This window comes from Notamacropus eugenii, chromosome 2 (genome assembly GCF_028372415.1).
Source record: "Notamacropus eugenii isolate mMacEug1 chromosome 2, mMacEug1.pri_v2, whole genome shotgun sequence".
Classification (NCBI taxonomy): domain Eukaryota; kingdom Metazoa; phylum Chordata; class Mammalia; order Diprotodontia; family Macropodidae; genus Notamacropus; species Notamacropus eugenii.
In genome coordinates, this window is record NC_092873.1 from 387,215,732 (window position 1) to 387,233,594 (window position 17,863).

At 36.2% G+C, this 17,863-nt stretch overlaps 1 protein-coding gene across 1 annotated transcript in view; it reads right to left on the reverse strand.

The window, feature by feature from the left end:
- Positions 1-210: 210 nt before the first annotated feature.
- COG2 (component of oligomeric golgi complex 2) overlaps positions 211-17,863 on the reverse strand; it is a 60,458-nt gene continuing 42,805 nt past the window's right edge. The window contains exons 11-18 of the mRNA XM_072647462.1: positions 13,272-13,333; positions 11,691-11,842; positions 9,600-9,800; positions 8,595-8,667; positions 8,127-8,269; positions 5,473-5,612; positions 3,170-3,350; positions 211-835 (exon numbers count right to left, since the gene is read on the reverse strand). Of these exons, the coding sequence (XP_072503563.1) occupies positions 734-835; positions 3,170-3,350; positions 5,473-5,612; positions 8,127-8,269; positions 8,595-8,667; positions 9,600-9,800; positions 11,691-11,842; positions 13,272-13,333 (1,054 nt within the window). The 3' untranslated portion in view covers positions 211-733. The remainder of the gene's footprint in view (positions 836-3,169; positions 3,351-5,472; positions 5,613-8,126; positions 8,270-8,594; positions 8,668-9,599; positions 9,801-11,690; positions 11,843-13,271; positions 13,334-17,863) is intronic.

Consider the following 17,863-nt stretch of genomic DNA (forward strand, 5'->3'; position numbering starts at 1 on the left):
CATATTGGCTATTTTGATTTTTCACATTCTTGATACTCAAACTTAATACTCAAGTATTAAGGAAAACAAGAGTGGTAGTGATGTATGGTGAACAGAGAACTGGTTTTGGAGTTCTTTAGGAAATAAAGATAAGTTCCCATTCCCTGGTACTGACTCCCTAGCAATGTCAGAATAATATGCAGCCCTATCAGAAGCACAGTTCACAAATAATAAGTGTCACAGCAGAGAACCACCATTTTAATGTGTGTTCTTGTAAACTCACAAAAATTTACAGCCATTTAATTTCATGGAAAGTGGAGAAAGGAACTCTCCATAGCATCAACTGTGGAATCTTCACTGCAACATCCTTTTTCTTCAAATTGTAGTATCAGGAAGACAACTTTTTATATACATACATATAGATATGTAGATATATTTGCTTTAATCATATTTTAGAAATCAGTTCTTCCACACTAAGATTTACAACAAAAATAATTTGCTTTGTAACCTAGAGTAGAAAGTTTCAAACACACAAAACCCCCCTGGTCTTCCATACAATGGAAGAAAAACTTGTGTGATTCTTTTGCTTGTGAAATAAGCCCCTACCACACAGACAGGAGACGCACTGACTTGTTGCTGGAGAAGCGTTCGGAAGCACTTCGTTGCTTCAGAGGGATTCGTAAGAGAGCAGTGCCACCTTTCAGGTTTAAGAGGTCCAACAGTCTGCTGTCCCCTTCACTGGTATCCCAAGTGCTCATGGCTGTTCTGCCATTGCCTGGTCCTTGGCAGCTACAACAAGCTCTATGAGAGCTGGAAAGCTTTTTATGCTGCTTGTTTGAAGGCCCATCTTTTGCATCTGAAAAAGTTTAAAAAAAAAGGATTATATTCTCATTCTTTATGTTAAAAGAGGAAAAGAGAGACCTCTGTGTTCTCATAAACCTGAAAAAATAGCTCCCTCAAGCTTTGGATAACAACAACACTCTCTTCAACTCTCACTACCTTCAGAGCAACATCTATATGGAAACATTTTGTTTACTTGATGAGTAAAATACTTCATATTCTAAGCAGTCACACCAACTGGCGCTCAGTGTTTAAGTACAGCTCACCATCAATGAAGCCAATCTCTTCAGAGAATAAGTCCCTTTCTGCATCTTTTGCACAAGGAACATTTTTATGCCAAGGGAAACATGGAAATAAAAAATTCTAAGTAAAGGATTTTAAAAAGAGTCCTTAGGATGTACTAAACTTTTAATTTCTTTGCAACCTGAGAATTTACCTAAAAACAACTGGGCATAGTAACCATCATTCAATAAGTTGATGTGCTGAATTGAATTAAAAATGGCATAGCAAATGCAAGGTTTTAGGAGAAAATGTTTTTGAATTCACCTTGATGTATTTTTAAACTAAAAAGTCTCTTTGTAGACAGTGTTCCTATGCATAAAGGCTACCCTTATGTTATATGTGAAACACCTATTTCCTCAGTCAGATGCAGCACCAAACATCATTCACCTTTAGTTTGGAGTGAAAGCTTTGCAGCAATATGTATGACATATTCCACAAGACTCACAAACAGATAAATGCACATCCCTGTAAATCATATACAAACACTTTTCTTTCTATCTTATGCTAGAGATGTGGTCAGTACCTACGATTAAGAATGTTATAGTACTTTATAGCAAAGCCTCAGCTCTCTGGAACCCTGAGTTGCTCTGGAAATTTTCCAGGTACTTGGGAGGTTAATCTCAAGTGCTAAAACTTTATATTTTAACTTTGTGGACAGTAATTTGTCAAATACAGAACTCAGTATCTTTCCCTTAAACTTAGCCCTCTTCTTCATTTACCTCTCTCTGTTGAAAGTTCCATCCTTCTAGTTACTCTCAGGTTAGCAAGCCTGGAATAGTTTCTGACTCTTTATTTTACTTAACCTCTCTTACCTAATCTATTTCTAGATGTTATTAATGCTACCTCCCCTTCTCTATACTCCCAAGACCATCACCCTAGTGACTCTAATCACCTGGACTATGAAAGGAGTCTCTTAAATGATCTGCCTGCTTCCCACCTATTTTTTCAATATCCACACAGATACTAATTTGATATTCCTAAAGCACAGAATTGACAATATCAGTGCCCTTATCAAAAATCCGTAGTAGTTCCCTACTTTGTCTAGGAAGGGTAATAGAGAATAAGCATTTATATGGCACCTACTATGTGTCCGACACTGTGATGAACGCTTTAAAATACTATCTTACTTGATCCTTACAATAACCTTGCAAATTAGGTGCTGTTATTGTCTTCATTTTACAGATGAGGGAACTGAGGCAAACAGGGTTAAGTGACTTGCCCAGGGTCACACAGCTAATAAGCGTCTGAGGCTGGATTTGAACTAGAGTCTTTCTAACTGTATGCACAGTGCTCTGTCTGTTGTGCTACCTAGATGTCCCTCAGCATAAAATACAAACTTTTCTGGCACTTAAAGTCTTTTGTAATATGGTTACAGACTGACCTCCTCAGCAATTCTAACCAAAGTGGTACACTTGCTATTTCTCATACATGATATCTATCCCTCACCTCGAGTCCTCTTCACAGTCTGTCACCCTCACCTCTGGCTCCTGATATGCCTAGCTCCTTCACCTTTTCTGATTGCCGAAACTGTCTGAATCCTTCCTCTTTCCCTGGTGATTCCATTGTACATAATCTGTATTTACTTAATCTGGATGTGTTGCTCTCTGCACAGAATGAAAAGTCCTGTTAATTTTTGTCTTAATACAGTGCCTGGGACATATTAAGTACTTAATACTTGTTGTACTGAAACATTCCCTCCACTCAGCCTTCTCCTACATGCCTCTGTCTCCTACAGCTCTTTGGCTCTGCTGTCAATAACTGCATTTCTCTGCCTATAATTATCTTTATCCCTTTTCACTCTCCCCGCATTTCCTGGCTATGCCATTTAAAAGTCCAGCCTTTAAAGACATCCTCAGTTAAGTGGAATGCTTGCTTCCTTCCATTCATGTAGCATACTCATCCACCTCAGCCCAGTATTCAGGGTATAATTCTCAAATCATCAGGTCTTAGGGGCTGCACTGATTTGCTGCCACAGGTTCAGAGTGCTGTGTTTTGGTCCACATGAACTACAATAACTCCTTTAAGGGCCTCAGAAAACATAGAAATTAGTAGCAGTTTATCATAATACCTGTTCTCCTAAAGACTCCACATCTAAGGCCAGCTGGAGCCTGATCTTGTTGTCATCGCTCATGCCACCATTAGTGCCAACAGGGTTGGGTGTGGCAGTTTTTCTGGCTTGCTTTAGTCTTTTCAAACTCTCTTCCATCTTCTTCACAGAACTCAGAACATCAGATACAGTTTCATAATATCTAAAGAAAGTGAGAAATGTACTGAAGGATGAGAAAGAAGTCTAAAAGGAGTGTGCATGAGGGAAACACAACAATGTGACTCGCAAAACAAGGTCTGGGGGAAAACACTGTAGAGAGAATAGTTAATCTTTCAATGAAATGTGCATCCTTGGTAGATGTTTAATGTGTGTTAAGGCTGGGAGAGGAAGAAAGCTACCTTATGGCTCCCTTTTGAAGTTAAAGAATACAAGAATGTACTGCAACATTTGCTTGGACTCTCAACATTAATATTAACAACGATTCATGTTTATATGGAGTCTTTAAAGATTTGCAAACCACTCTGTTCACAATGATCCTGTGAGGTAAGTAGTCTAGGTATTATTATTTCCATTTCACAGCTGAGAAAACTAAGGCTCTGAGAGGTTATGGGTTTGCTGATTATTGAGTACTAGAAATGGTGCTGAAGTAGGCCCAGATGCAACTCTCATGATTCCAAGTGCAGCTACCACTCATGAGGCCACTAGGGTCTGAGCAAGTCAGATAATTAAGATCCAGATGGAATGGAAAAAAATTAATCCCAGACACAAATGATTAAAATTCATTTTACTAAGTAATAACGTTTTGAATAAAACATTCATTTCCAATCATTCAGCTCTAAATACAGGCACTCACCAACTTATAAACAGGCTATTTCCAAAGGTGATCTGTAAGGAGGTTACTTGCAACTTGGAATAGTACATAAATGGAGGTCTCAAGCCAAGACTGAGAACTGGCAGTGAAAAGTAGGTGAACCCTAAAAAACTTCAATACTAATAAGGAAACAGTAAACCTGAACAAGGAAAATTTTTTTATTTTAGTTTACAAATTGCGATGCTTTTAAAAATAACAGAAGGATGAAGATAGAGGGATGGTGTAAACTGTGTAGAAAACTTTCTGGGTCCTTTCAAGAGCTGTGGAAACTAAAGGTACTGTTTCTTTATTATGTTTAACTTTAAAATATCTCCTTGGCGTAGAGGAGGTACTTAATAAATGCTTGTTGATCAACTGAAACATCTGTGTCACTATTACTATTTTCGTGCTTATATGTCAAAACCGGGATATTCTGACTCTAGTAGAATGGAAAAGGCAAAGAAAGAAGAGGACAAGAAGAAAGACAGAAAGGAAAAATGGAACATGGGACATAAAGAGAGAAAGGTGAGAGAAGGAAAAAAAGGGAGAAGAAGAAAAGAGCAGGGAAGAGAAGAGGAAGGATAAGTCAGCTACTCAGTCAACAAGTATTTTTATTCAGTTCTTACTCTGTGCCAGGTACTGTGCTAAGCACTAGGGATACAAAGAAAAGTGATAAACACAATCTGCCTTCAAGGAACTTACACTTCAATGTAAGAGACATCATGCACATATATACTGTGCAAATGGAAAGCAATCTCAAAGAGAATGTACTAGCAATGGGGGAGATAGGAAAGGCCTTGCCTAGAGGGTGAGATTTGAATTGAGTCATGAAGGACGCTAGGAGGTAGAGGTCAAAAGAAAACAAAGAGCATTCTAAGCATGGGGGACAGTAAATGAAAAGGCAAGGAGTCAGGAGACAAACATGCTGGGAAAGGAACAACAAGACCAATATCACATGACTGTACAGCATGTGAAAGGAGGTGAAGAGTAAGAAGACTGGAAAGGTAGGAAGGGGTCAAATTGTGAAGGTCTTTGAAAGCCTAAAAGTGAAGGGAAGAGATAGAAAAAGGGAAGCAAGGGGGCTTTAGAGGAGGTACATACATCTTGAGAAGAGACTGCCTTGGGTAGAACTGAGTTGTGAGCAGTGGAAAAATGGAGGGGAATGAAATCTATGCACAATCCAAAAGGAAAGAAAGGGTTTGGGGGATGGGTGGGTAAGGAAATGTCTGAAAAATTGTTCTTTATAGGGGGTCCAGGAACTTGGCTGTTATCCGAAAATACGAGAGCTTGAAGGATTTGGGGTGATGGGGAGGAATGGAGTCTGGGTTACATATTCTGAAATACCAAAAGAATAAATGCTCTGACTTTTTCAGCTATTTTACCTTTAAATGATCTTGATTTTTGATCTTGCCTCTAGTTTGGGACGTTTTTGAAAACAGAATATTTCATATATTTCTACTTTCATATTACTTACTTGTGAGTACTTTCTGAAAGAGCACCTTCTAACCATTGATGAACTATTGACTGCTTGAGTTTATCCTTGTGCTCACTCTGAAGCTGGTAGAAGGGCTTCAGAGCACTGTCCACGTAGGGTGAAGCTTTGGTCGGGGCCTCCTGTAATTTTGTTGGCACAGGGGTGGGGATGGGAAAATTAGGGTAGGAAGAAAAATGGAAGAGAATCACAACTCGTTCCACAATCTTAATGTCAAATTCATGCTGCAGGTAGACCTTCATTTGGAGAAAGGCATGGAGTGTTTTAAAGTAAGACACATAGCTATATAATAAGCTGCAGAATGGCAAGGAAACAATTGGGCTATAAAGGATATGAAAAATGGAAAACAATCATTCCAAAAAATAGCTCCCCCCTTCCCCAATCTCTAAATGATTACTACAAATGAGAATAGAAGAGGTAAAATGCAGCATTCTGAATGCTAAAACTGAGGTCTTTCCTAAAGTGCTCAGTGTTTCTTTTATCTGAGGTGTAAGAAATAAAAAAGATGAAATATAGGCATTGGCTGTAAACCTCTAGCCAGGGGAGCCAAGAGCCTTTCTACTATATTTATTCTGTAATAACTGTAATAGATAGGAGGAAATTGTAGAATCCTTGTATCTTTACAAGGCTGACCAAATAATGGACTTGGTAAATAAGAAATTGATTTTTATAACAACTCCAAAGAGATTTACAATAATAAGCATACTTAACATTTTCTGACTATCTCTTAATAGCAAATGAAGTCAAAGTTAGCTATACCAAATGGGAAAAGAATCGAGAAGAAAAAAAAATATTTCTTGGACACTCTAGAAGAAGAATAGAGAATAATGGAGGATGAGGAGAAAACAACAGGTCAAACAGGTATTAGCAATGACAATAAATTCTCTAAATCAGTTTGCACAGAATGGAAAACTAGGATTGCCCTTTTCAAACAAATGTGAAGGGAAAAGGGATTTTGTACAGTTTTTCAACTTTTAAAACCTGGTAATATTCCTTGAAAAGGAGGTAAGGTTATTCATCTTTTCTGATTCTTAACTCATAAACAACTGCAATAGTTCATGACACAGTTTAGCAAGTACTTTCCTCATAACCATCTTGTTAAACAGGTGATGTAAGCATTAGCATCCCATTTTAAATATAGGGAAACTAAGGATCAGGAAGTTTAGTAACTTGTCCAATCAGTCACCGACTATTAAGAGACACTTATAGACTGACCCACTTTTTTTTACTTCAATTGCAGGTTTCTATTGCCTCTAACGTGGCCACAACAGAGCATATGCCACGTCAGGGAAAAAAGTCAACAATATTCAACAATCTGTGATTTTAAATCAGTGAGAAAGACTTCATTCCATTGTCCTAGCTCTTTTTCTCTCCTTCACCGCCAAACTCCTAAGTGTTCTACACTTGCTATCTTCACTTCCTTATAACTTCTTCATCCCACTTCTCAATGTGGTTTCTATCCCCACAACTCTACTGAAAATATTCTTTTCAAGGTCACTGATGACCTTGTTACTAAACTCGTTTTTTCTCTCTTTAGCCTCCTTCACCTCTCTGTAGCACCTGATACTGGTCACCTTTTTGATCTCCTCTCCTGTGGTTTCTGGGACTCTTCTACTTAACTCTAACCATTCCATTTTGATCTCCTTTGCTGGCTCATCATGCTCCTTCCTTTTTAAATGTGGGTGGCCCTCAAGTCAATGTTTCTTATGTCTCATGGTAACCTCACCCTCTTTCATGACTTCATTTATCAACGCTTCAGTTATATGCCCTTATCATCATTACTTATCAATACTTATCTAAGTGGTTAACTCTTACATCTAGATGTCTACCTCTAATCTCTCATCAGAGCTTTAGTCTCATATTTTTCAGCTGTCGGGCATAATTACCAGCACTTCAAACTCTACATGACTAAAGCTGAACTTATAATCTTACTCCCAAATCTATTCCTCACCTTAGCTTCTCTCTTTCTATCCACTGTAGCACCATTTATCCTGTCACTCAGAATGGAAGCCCTGGATCATCTCTGACTTTTCTCCTTCCCTCATTGCTTTTATCCCATTAGTTGTCATGTACTATATTGCTTTTACCTCTCTGATATACTTTTTCTTTTCTTGCTTTCACTACAAACAATCACAGTGGGTCTTGGAGTCAGATGACTTGGATCTTAGTGTTAGCTCTGCTATTCTCTCTGTGACCTTGGACAAGGTCATTCTTTTTGAGCATCTATGAAAAGATGGATCTGGACAAGCTCATCTTTAAAGGGCCTTCCAGCTCTCATCACATTTTATAATTTTAATAAGCCAAGCAATACCCTAAGTAATCATCTTGCCTCTATCCTTTTCTAACCAACCTATTACATTCTCTCATGAATAATCTTCCTAATGCACATCTCTGATCACATAGCTAGACTCAAAAACTATCAGTGGTCCCAAGTGTCTACTGAATAAACCACACAGGGTCCAGGCATTTAAGGGCCTTAATAATCTGGTGACAACCTATTTTCTCAGTCTTATTTCATACTATTTACCCCTCACATCCTCTATTCCAACCAGACTGGACAGCTATGGGATTCTGTGTTATATTACTTAACTGCTATATCTTTGGAAAAAAAATAGTTTTTGTTTAATGAGACTAACCTTATTGGTTCTCCGGTAAAGTCTAGGAACTTCCAGGGCACTTTTCAGATAACTGAAGCAGGATTCACTCAAGTCTTGGATGATCCTGTTACTCAGGGAAGGCATGCAGGAGGATAAAGAAATTCGAGAATCCTCAAGGGCTGCTGTTGAGGTATAAATATTCAAGCTTAAACCTCTCTCAAAGATAAAATGTAAGTTTTACTTTAAATATGATATACTCTATTATAATATCACATGAGGTGAAATCTCTAAATGAGAGTTAAAACAAGAATTCTTGCTAAAATAATTAAATGAGATTAAAATAAACAAAATACTGCATTTGAGAAGTTAAGGACTTATTTCAAAAGTCAAAGAGAAAAATAAAAATGTTCACATACTATTAAGATTTCAGAAATTTATTTCAATTTATTTAATAGAAACTTATTGATTGAATAAAGAATTGTTAAGAGATAGTGGACTAATTTTTACCTGAGACAGAAGAAAAGTTCTTGAAACCAATTACTTCAAGTTTGGGCTTGATTAGTTCCAAGAGTTCTGGAAGCTGAAACAAACAAATGATATATTCTGCAGCTTTTAAAAAATATGTGCATTTTTAGTTCCACAATAATTACACTATTATTAACATTATAAACTGACAACTGGCATGTCTAATAATCTTGTTCACAAGAAAGTAACATTCTTAATGCTTTCCTTGTAAATGTATTTAATAGTAAATGTAGTAAAAAGTCTAATTAGTGGTTATCATATGGGAATTTGAAAAGCAGGAACAATATTTTCCATTCTGTGATCCTCTTACATAAAAAAGCCTACAAAAAAGTACACTATTGATCATATGACAATCTTACTCATTCATATAAAATATTCTGTTTTGGGTGTGGGAGAGGGCAGAGAACAAAACTGTCTATCAGAGGGCTTTATATGTATATCACTACACTCTTTTAACAAAGAAAGCAAAAGAAAACAATGAAAGCAAAACTGTGACAGTTCTATGCATGCCACAAAGAAAAAAAAAACTGTTACGATCTGAACAGTATTTAATAAAGCTCAGCTGAAGACTAAGTGTTACCAGCAAATATTTCCTTAAGTAACAAAAATAAAAATTCACCACACACCAAAGATTATGCCCATAGAAGATGTGTCAGGCTGCTAGGATAAAGTAAGCATGAAAAAGCAGTGGGAATCTAGTAAATATTTATTCAAAAACTTCACTTTATATGTTGTCAAAAACAAATACATAGAAAGAGGCATGATTTTTGGCATTACTCAAAAAACATAAGTTGCTCAAAAAGCCAGACTACATCTGTCCTGCATAGTTTTGACTTTCATCCAGGCAGTTAGGAAAAAAATAATCTCTCCAAGTCCCTTCTACCTCTATATTATAAGCCCCATCATGCCCAGTGTGTTAACAGTGTTTATTATAATGCAAAGTGATTAATATTGACATTCATAAACAACACTGGAATGCATGCCTACTTGTTCTTGAAGTTTGTCAAGATCTGCAACCATATATATAAGTTGTGTATTGGAAATGAAAGCTACAGCTTGTGTTTCAGAAACACCATTTCCTTGGTCCTCACTGGTTCCTTGGGTAACGGAGGAAGACTCCTTGTTACTAGTTACGGATGATTTTTTATTATCCTTGGCATTTTCGTTGGAGATAGGTCTGAGTAATAGCTGAAAAATAAATTAACGATTAAAATTTCATTCCGGACAAATACTCTATCTGCCATAAAATGACTTGTTGAACATGTTAAATTATACTTAACCTTATATAAGGATACATAAAGGTACTCAGTAAACACCTACTGATTGGCTCACCAGGTAATTGCTCACCGGGGGCAAGCATCACATGGTGACAGGCAGGTCCTGTAACTTATTTTTTCACTTTTGTAACCAATTTTAGATTGGCAAGGAAGAAACATCTTTGTATTTTCCTGTTCACCATCTTGAATCCTAGATCAGTCTCAAATCACATAATGAACTACAGCAGTCCTCTCTCCATCTCAACATTCAAGCATCTACCTTTTGGACCATAACATAGTCCTATGAAATCAAGTAAGGTTCAGAACTAATAAAAAAACAACAACCCACAAATAAGCCTCAAATTATGTTTTGAAACAAACAGAAACAAGAACAACAGAGTATTCTTTGCATAGCTAGAGTTATATAAAAAATAAATGTTAACGGCATAATGGCAAGAAGACGAGAAAGTATCATCTCCTTTTCAGATCAAGGGGGTGTACTAAGAGGAAGAGCAGCAAAGGAGAACTCTAGGCAGTGAGAATCATTGTACTTTATCAGGCACAACATCCTTTTGAATTTATCTCATCATTCCTCTGTCTCTGATGTCATGTAGGAAGACTCAAACACTTCTGTGTGGCTTTGGACAGAGGGAAAGAGCAACTAATGAGTAGGAGTATTAAGGTAGGTGCCAAAAGATTGGGGTTTTATTTTTGGCTCTGCTACTGATTACCAATGTGACCTGAGCAATTCACCTGACATTCCTGAGCCTCAGCTTCCTGGCCTGTAAGAGGATGGGATTTAGGCCCCTTTCAGCTCTAACATTCTAGGGTCAATGAGGAAAGAAATTAAACTAAGTTTTGTGGCACTATAGACCTCCATATTTAGAAGCACAGAAAAAATCAAGGTTAAAATTACACTATGACTTTTTGAGACACCCTGTAAGAAGCTCCTGGGTTTTCATAGAAGGTGACCATCCTAGACTCTACAGGATCCTCCTCTAGTCCAGCTGGCCTCCAGGTTCTTCACTCATTTAATCTCTTCCCTTTTTCCCAGTATTTTTCTCCACTATCAGAGGGGTGGGCAAAGGAAAATAAAGAAATATAGATATACATAGTGTCCCATGTTTTCTTTTCTTTCATTTTTCATTCTTTTGAATATAAGTTCTGCCTGGGCTAAGGATCTGACTTTACATAGTACACAGTCCAGGCTCCATTAAGGCAAGAACTGTATTTCACTCATACTTCTATCTTCCACAGTACCTAGCAAAGAGTAAGAATATACTAGCATTAACAGAGCCTAATGCACCATTACAGAGCATATAATAATAAAGGCATGATTTTTTGAAATGAGAATAAGTTTAGCAAATTTTACAAAAACAGGAAAGGAAACCAACTATTCTTATTTATTTTCATCTCAAATAGCTTTAATAAGATGAGTATCTTATTCTAATTCAAGGATAATACTACAAAAGTATTAGAAGATAATACATCCAACTACATAATTTTGAAATTATCAATGAAAAAGAATCTTTCAGTAGATGATGTTTTCAAGAAACATGAAGCAATGAAAATATGACAGTGAATGAATCTTAAAACAATATTTACATAGAAAACTAAGGGCCTGATACAGACTTGAACAAATAAGTGGTAGTCCATCACAGTTTTTAAAAAATTTTAACTTTTCATAACAGAAATCTGCCCTCTTAAACTTACTGAAGAACAATTTTAAGACAGGCTTAAATCTCATCACAGTATTTAACTTACATTTATGTTTGATCTTTTATTAGCATTGATGATCAACACTTAAACACCCAGCCCTTACCTCGTTAATAAACATGGAGTACCGTGCTAAAATCTGTAAAGTGAGTTTCCACAGACGGTGTGCTAGCAATGGTAAAAACATCTGATCTGACCAACACTTCATAAGACTGACCCATGCCATATGAGAGGCCAAAAGGCAAAATGAGCTCCCAGCTAGGGGGGAAAAAACATACATTTAAGGGATCCCAATCACCTTAAGTCAATTATGATCTATAAAGCTTTTGTAAGTCTTGTGTAACAGTCTAATCTTTTCATTCCATGCTATTTAAGAACCAAAAAGGTGATATTCTAAACTACTTGACTGCTGTGAAGAAACTCAAGTTTATTCCCAAGTTATATGGACAGCTATATAGTCTGCCAGTCCCCTAAACTAATAATGCATACCACTCTTTTGTTAAAGATGTCTTTCTCATCATGACTCTCTACTAAGTAAATGAAACAACCACAATAGAAATAAACATATCATATTCAGACAGCAATTTATTAAATCAAAGTCTCTGTCAGTCTGTTGATGATCAAATGTTCTTCTTGTCCCCCTTCTTTTAAATGTTACTTACTGAATATTTGGACAGCCACCAAAATCACTTAGCTCATTGAAAAATGGATTTTTGGGAGTGGGGAAGGTGGAGGATAATGGTGAAAGAAGGTATGCACCAAATCAATCAAATAAAGTTTAAGGACTTCTATTTCCTCTTTTCCATTATTTCTTCTTCTATATATCTCTTACCTTAATATACTCCATATTCATACTATGGAAATTAAATGCTACCTGAGGAGGTGTTCTCTGAGGTTCCTTCCACCTCTAGTTGTATAGCCTATGCTAAATAATACTTTATTTCTGGCCCAGGCAATAGCTAGCAACTAATTTTTCTTCTTAGCACTGAAATTGTTACTGTGCTTAAAGAGAAACTGGTATTGTTACAAAGATATGGAACTCATGGTTTCTTGTTTGTTTTCTCATAAAGAAACACTGCAGAAATGTTCAGAGAATAAATAATATGGTGGTTCCCAGGTAGAATCAAACTATTCTCACTGATAAATGATTATAATGTATAGAAATAAAGGGTCACAGAGTTTAATGTGGACAAGTTGCCTATGGGACACCCAGCAGAGCTATTGCAGTACAGTCAGTTTCTGAGGGAAGAAAATGTCTATCCTGACCCTAAACCTTCTTTGTTAGTCCCATTTTTAGAATACCAGCCAAGGGCTCTTACTGTATTAGAAAACAGAGACCAATACTGTGGATCAATCAACATTCATGTTTAGTTGTGATGGTCCAATAACTTTTTCTATAAAAAATGGACATTTACACAATCTTTGAGAGGTCACATTTTTATGCAGTAAATTCAGAATACAAATTCTGTGAGACTTAAAGATGATAATCATTTCAATACTCCTATATTAGAAAGCAGCAATGAAATGGACCCTTCTGGCTTCTACACTGCCAGGTCAATTTTTGTGTGTGTTAAGTATCTAGCTTTTTAAATATCAGAAGGATATTAAGGTCTAGATGACTTGTTTACCTTAACTAACATTTAATATTCAGCCACATTTTGTCAATTATACATTATAAGCAAGTTACCTGGAGCTTCTTCCAGCCCATCTATAAGTGCTGCTTCTAAGGATCCTGCTATTTCTCTAAATCTGATATGAAGAACAAGAATAAGATAGTCATAATATGCTATTAAAACATATTAATCTTTAAATTACATATACTCTATCTATATGGTCATGTAGCTCCATGAAGACAAAAAATAAGCTTCATATGGGACCTAACATACCATTCAAATCTATAGATTTTATTCTTCCACTTCCCTAAACGTATAGATTGGTAGTACCCAAAACAGTCCAATTCCTCTTGTCCTCACTGACCTTAGGATATGAGAGCTGAAAGGGGTCTCACAGATCCAATTTCATCTCATCATCTTACAGGTGAGGAAGCTGAAAGCCCAGAACATGAAGTGACCTACTCAGGTCACATTATCAGTAGCACAGTCAGAAACAGAAACCTGACTTCCTGGCTCCTAGTTTAATACTATTTGTAGTTGATCATCTGAAAACTAATGTAGAGGAGAAGCCCTCCCTAAGCCAGGGGCTACCTGAGGGAAAGTTATAGAAGGGAGGACTGGCATAACCCGAGAGATTACTATTTAATATAGTTTAGAAAGACATCAAAATGAGTTTAAAACAAATATATCAAAAGTCTTATAAAATGTTAAAAATAATTTCTTGGAACAGACTAGTATTTAAAATAACTCTTTTATTGTGGTCTCTGGATTACATTCCTGTGTTATTAATTATATTGCTACAGTTGCTAAAGCTTGTTTTGCACACAGTTAAGTGTATTTTATCTACTCCAAAGGAATGTAAACTTCTTGAAGGCAAGCAATCCAATTAACATGGACTCTAATACCTCAAGCGATTTATTTAATTATTGTCAAAATAGTAGGTGCTCAAAAGTACTAGTTTAAGGATAACGGACAAAGTTATCTTATTTTCCCCTAAAGCAGAAGCTCAAAGTCTGAAAACTTAATCCAAGTGAAGGCCACCTGAATCACACAATTATAGATCTGAAATGGACTTTGGCAGCCATCTAAGTCCAGTTCATAATTGAAGGAATCACCACTAAAATATCTCTGTAAAAGATATATTTATCTGTAAAATGTCTCTGTTATGTAGTCATGTAGCCTCTGTCAGAAGACATGTCGGGGAGAGAGTGGAGAAATTTCCTCACCCTTCAAGGTAGCCTATTACAATTTTGGATACCTCTAATTGTTTGGAATTTTTTTCAGAGGTCAAAGATGACCTACCTCCAAATGATGGGCCTTCAAATACTTGAAGATAACTATCATATTCCCTGGAATCTTCTCTTCCTGAGGTTCAACATTCCCAGTTCCTCCATCTAATTCAAATAACACAGATTCAAGGCCCTTACCCATGCTTCTGGCCTTCTTGGGATACTCTTTAGCTTCATCAATGTCAATCTTACGTTGTGGTGCTCAGAACCGACTACAATAATCTAAGGTATGACCACTGTAAAGAGGGACCACCATCTTCTTATTCATAAAAGTACGTTCATTCTCGTGCTCGACCTCTCTTCCCTGTCTTTTTCTCTCTACATATTTACGTGTACACACACACACTTCAAGTAATCCTAAGAGGAGACACCACACAAAGATAGTATGCACCTATAATATAACTGCAAAACGTTTAAAGTGGAGAAAAAACCCACAAAATGTGTAATACTGGCATTAATATTTCCACACAAAAAATTTTCAACAAAATGCCTTCAATCTCAACCTTAGATTTACTTTAAAGGACCCTGATATATCACATGGTACAGTGATTACGATCTGAACCATGTCTGCAGAACTTCTCGTCATTCTCCATTAATAAACAATCCAATAGCTGATAGAAATCAACAGCAATGTGCCACAATGTCCTACTTGAAATTTATTTTAAATGGATAAACCACTATATTGAAAAACATAACAATTAAAATCTTTGTGAATTTTGAATAGTGTTAAGAGAAAAACTCAATCAACTATTTTTAGCTGTGCAGGTAATGTTTAATTAAGCCAGGAATTTGGGAAAGTAAAAAGCCTTTTGGGAGAAAGAGCTGTTGTTCAATTACAATTCAGGGTTTCAATAATAGCTCTGAGAGAAGCTAGGACATTACAGTGGGATCAATCCAGCCTGGCAGGCATCAATGGTATTATAAGTCTCAGGAAGGCTATTAGCAGAAGAAAGAACTTTGATGAAACAGTTTATGAAGGAATGATTTACAGTTGGGGCTGTGCAGGGAAAGAAAAGGAAAATGAACACATCAGAAACAGAAATGACAAAGAATATATTTAGTCTGATTAGCTGCTGTGATTAAGATAAGTGAATAACTTGCTGTTTGTCTTTTACAATACTATAATATTACAGAATATTCCTTTAATATATTTTAAAATTTGCCTATGAAATAAAAGGACAATTTGCTCTAAATTCACTTCATACAGTTTTCATGACACAACTGTTTCCAATTCAATATATTAATTTTTAAAACAAATTAATAACTCCTTGACCATTCACTGAAAGACAGTACGTTCTGGGCCAACTTAATGGGGAAGATATATTTCTGTCTCTGGTAAGACCTATTTCAAACTAATAAATGGGATTCAATTATTAAGAACAAAATTACATTTGCAATCATGACAGGCAATTATAATGCAAGTTTCCCCACTGCTAACATGTTCCTCTTTCTGTGATTTTTTTTTCTTCTCTACCTGGCAGAAGGACACTAACACAGATAATAAAAATATCATCCTTTAAAAAAGATCTAATTCTCAGAGTATTTCTATTACAATATTAGTTAAACTTTACCATGTGATGAAAACTATAATTATCAAATTAGATAGTTTTCTAGGTGAATCTTAATTACAATTATTACTATCTAATCATACTTATGATTTTTCCAATTGCACTTATAAATTATAGTCTTTTCATCCCAAATTTCTCCCTTTTATTTAATTAGTCAAGACAGTGCCATCATATTGGTGAAGTGGCTCAGTGCCATTAGTTTGTAGAAGAAAGAGATGAAAAAGGAAAGCATTTGAGCATTATCTAGAATGACATTCAACTTAGTAGAAAATGCTAAAGATTCGAAATAGGGCTTTTATATGTTTGGATGAGAACAGCAATAAGGCCTAATGGGTCATTACAGAGGGCACTATTATTGTGAATAAGAGGTTAGACTAGATGACCTCTTAGATCTATTCTAAGATTCTGATTCTAAAGTCAAGTAAATGCTTCCTTAATACTATTTATTCGATATTATAAATAAAATTTTACCTAATTTTCCAAATTCCAAACATCCTTAGAACTTGCTTCATAACCCCAGCTACAAATATCTCATTGATCCAAGCATTGTCTTAATTCTAGGCCAGTCAGAAAAGCAGGCAGAAGAACTGAATAAGACTTTAAAATTTCTCAAAATTAGTTTTGTTTGCACTGAAATAATAAGTTACAATATCAAATCAAATTCAGTAAAAGTAAATAACTTGAATCTTTTAGTGGATTTTTTTGTTGAGTTGTTTTGCAGTCATGTCTGACTCCTCGTGACTCCATTTGGGGTTTTCTTGGCAAAGACAATAGAGCGGTTTGCCGGTTTGCCATTTCCTTTTCCAGTTCGTTATTCAGATGAGGAAACTCGGGCAAACAGGACTAAGTGACTTGTCCAGGGTCACACAGTTAGTGAGTATCTGAGACTATATTTGAACCCACAGAGATGAGTCTTCCTGACTCTAGGCTTGACATCCTATCTACTGTGCTAGCTGCTCCCTTTTACTGGATATCTTAGATTTAAAATAGCAAATGAAAACATAAATGAAGTATGCATAAATAAATATGCACAAATAAATGTCCGGTAGCACTTTGTGGGTTCTACATTATTTATCTTTCATTATTCCTGCAAGGTAAGAAGGAGACAGCTATCTTAGCACTGCATAACGAACAGGGCACTGAACTTGGGAGTCAGAAAGACCTACGTTCAAATCCTTCCTCAGACATTTACTATGTGACCGTGGGAATGTTACTCAGCCTCCCTCTGAGTCTGTCTCTTCATTTGTAAACTAAAGGCAAGGGGACGGAAGTTATAGTCCCTAATGTCCCTTCAAGCTCTAAATCTATGATCCTATGATCTTCATCTAGGATACAGTGAAAACTGGGACTAAATAGCAGTTCAAAATTTATTATCTTCCCCTCTAAACCTACTGCTCCTCCTAACTTCCCTATTTCTGTTGAAAGTGTCTCTAACCTTTCAGTCAACTATGTTCACTATCTCAGACTCATCTTCATCTTCCAAACCAATCAAATGCCAAGGCTTGGTGAATAATAGCATCTCTTGCATCTGGCTCAGGCCTCAACAACCTTTTCTTGCTGGGAATATTGCATGAGCTTCGTAGTTGATTTTCTTGCAACTGGTTCTCACACTGCTCTAATCCATCTTCCACACAGCTATCAAACTGATCCTAAAAGCACAAGTCATTCCTCTGACTTGAAAAGATTCACCGGAATCTGAATTGCTCAAGGATAAAACACACATTTCTATTTACAAGTAAGCATTCTTTGAAATCTAGCTTTAACCTATATTTCTAGACTGATACTATCTTACTCTTTTTCATTCCCACA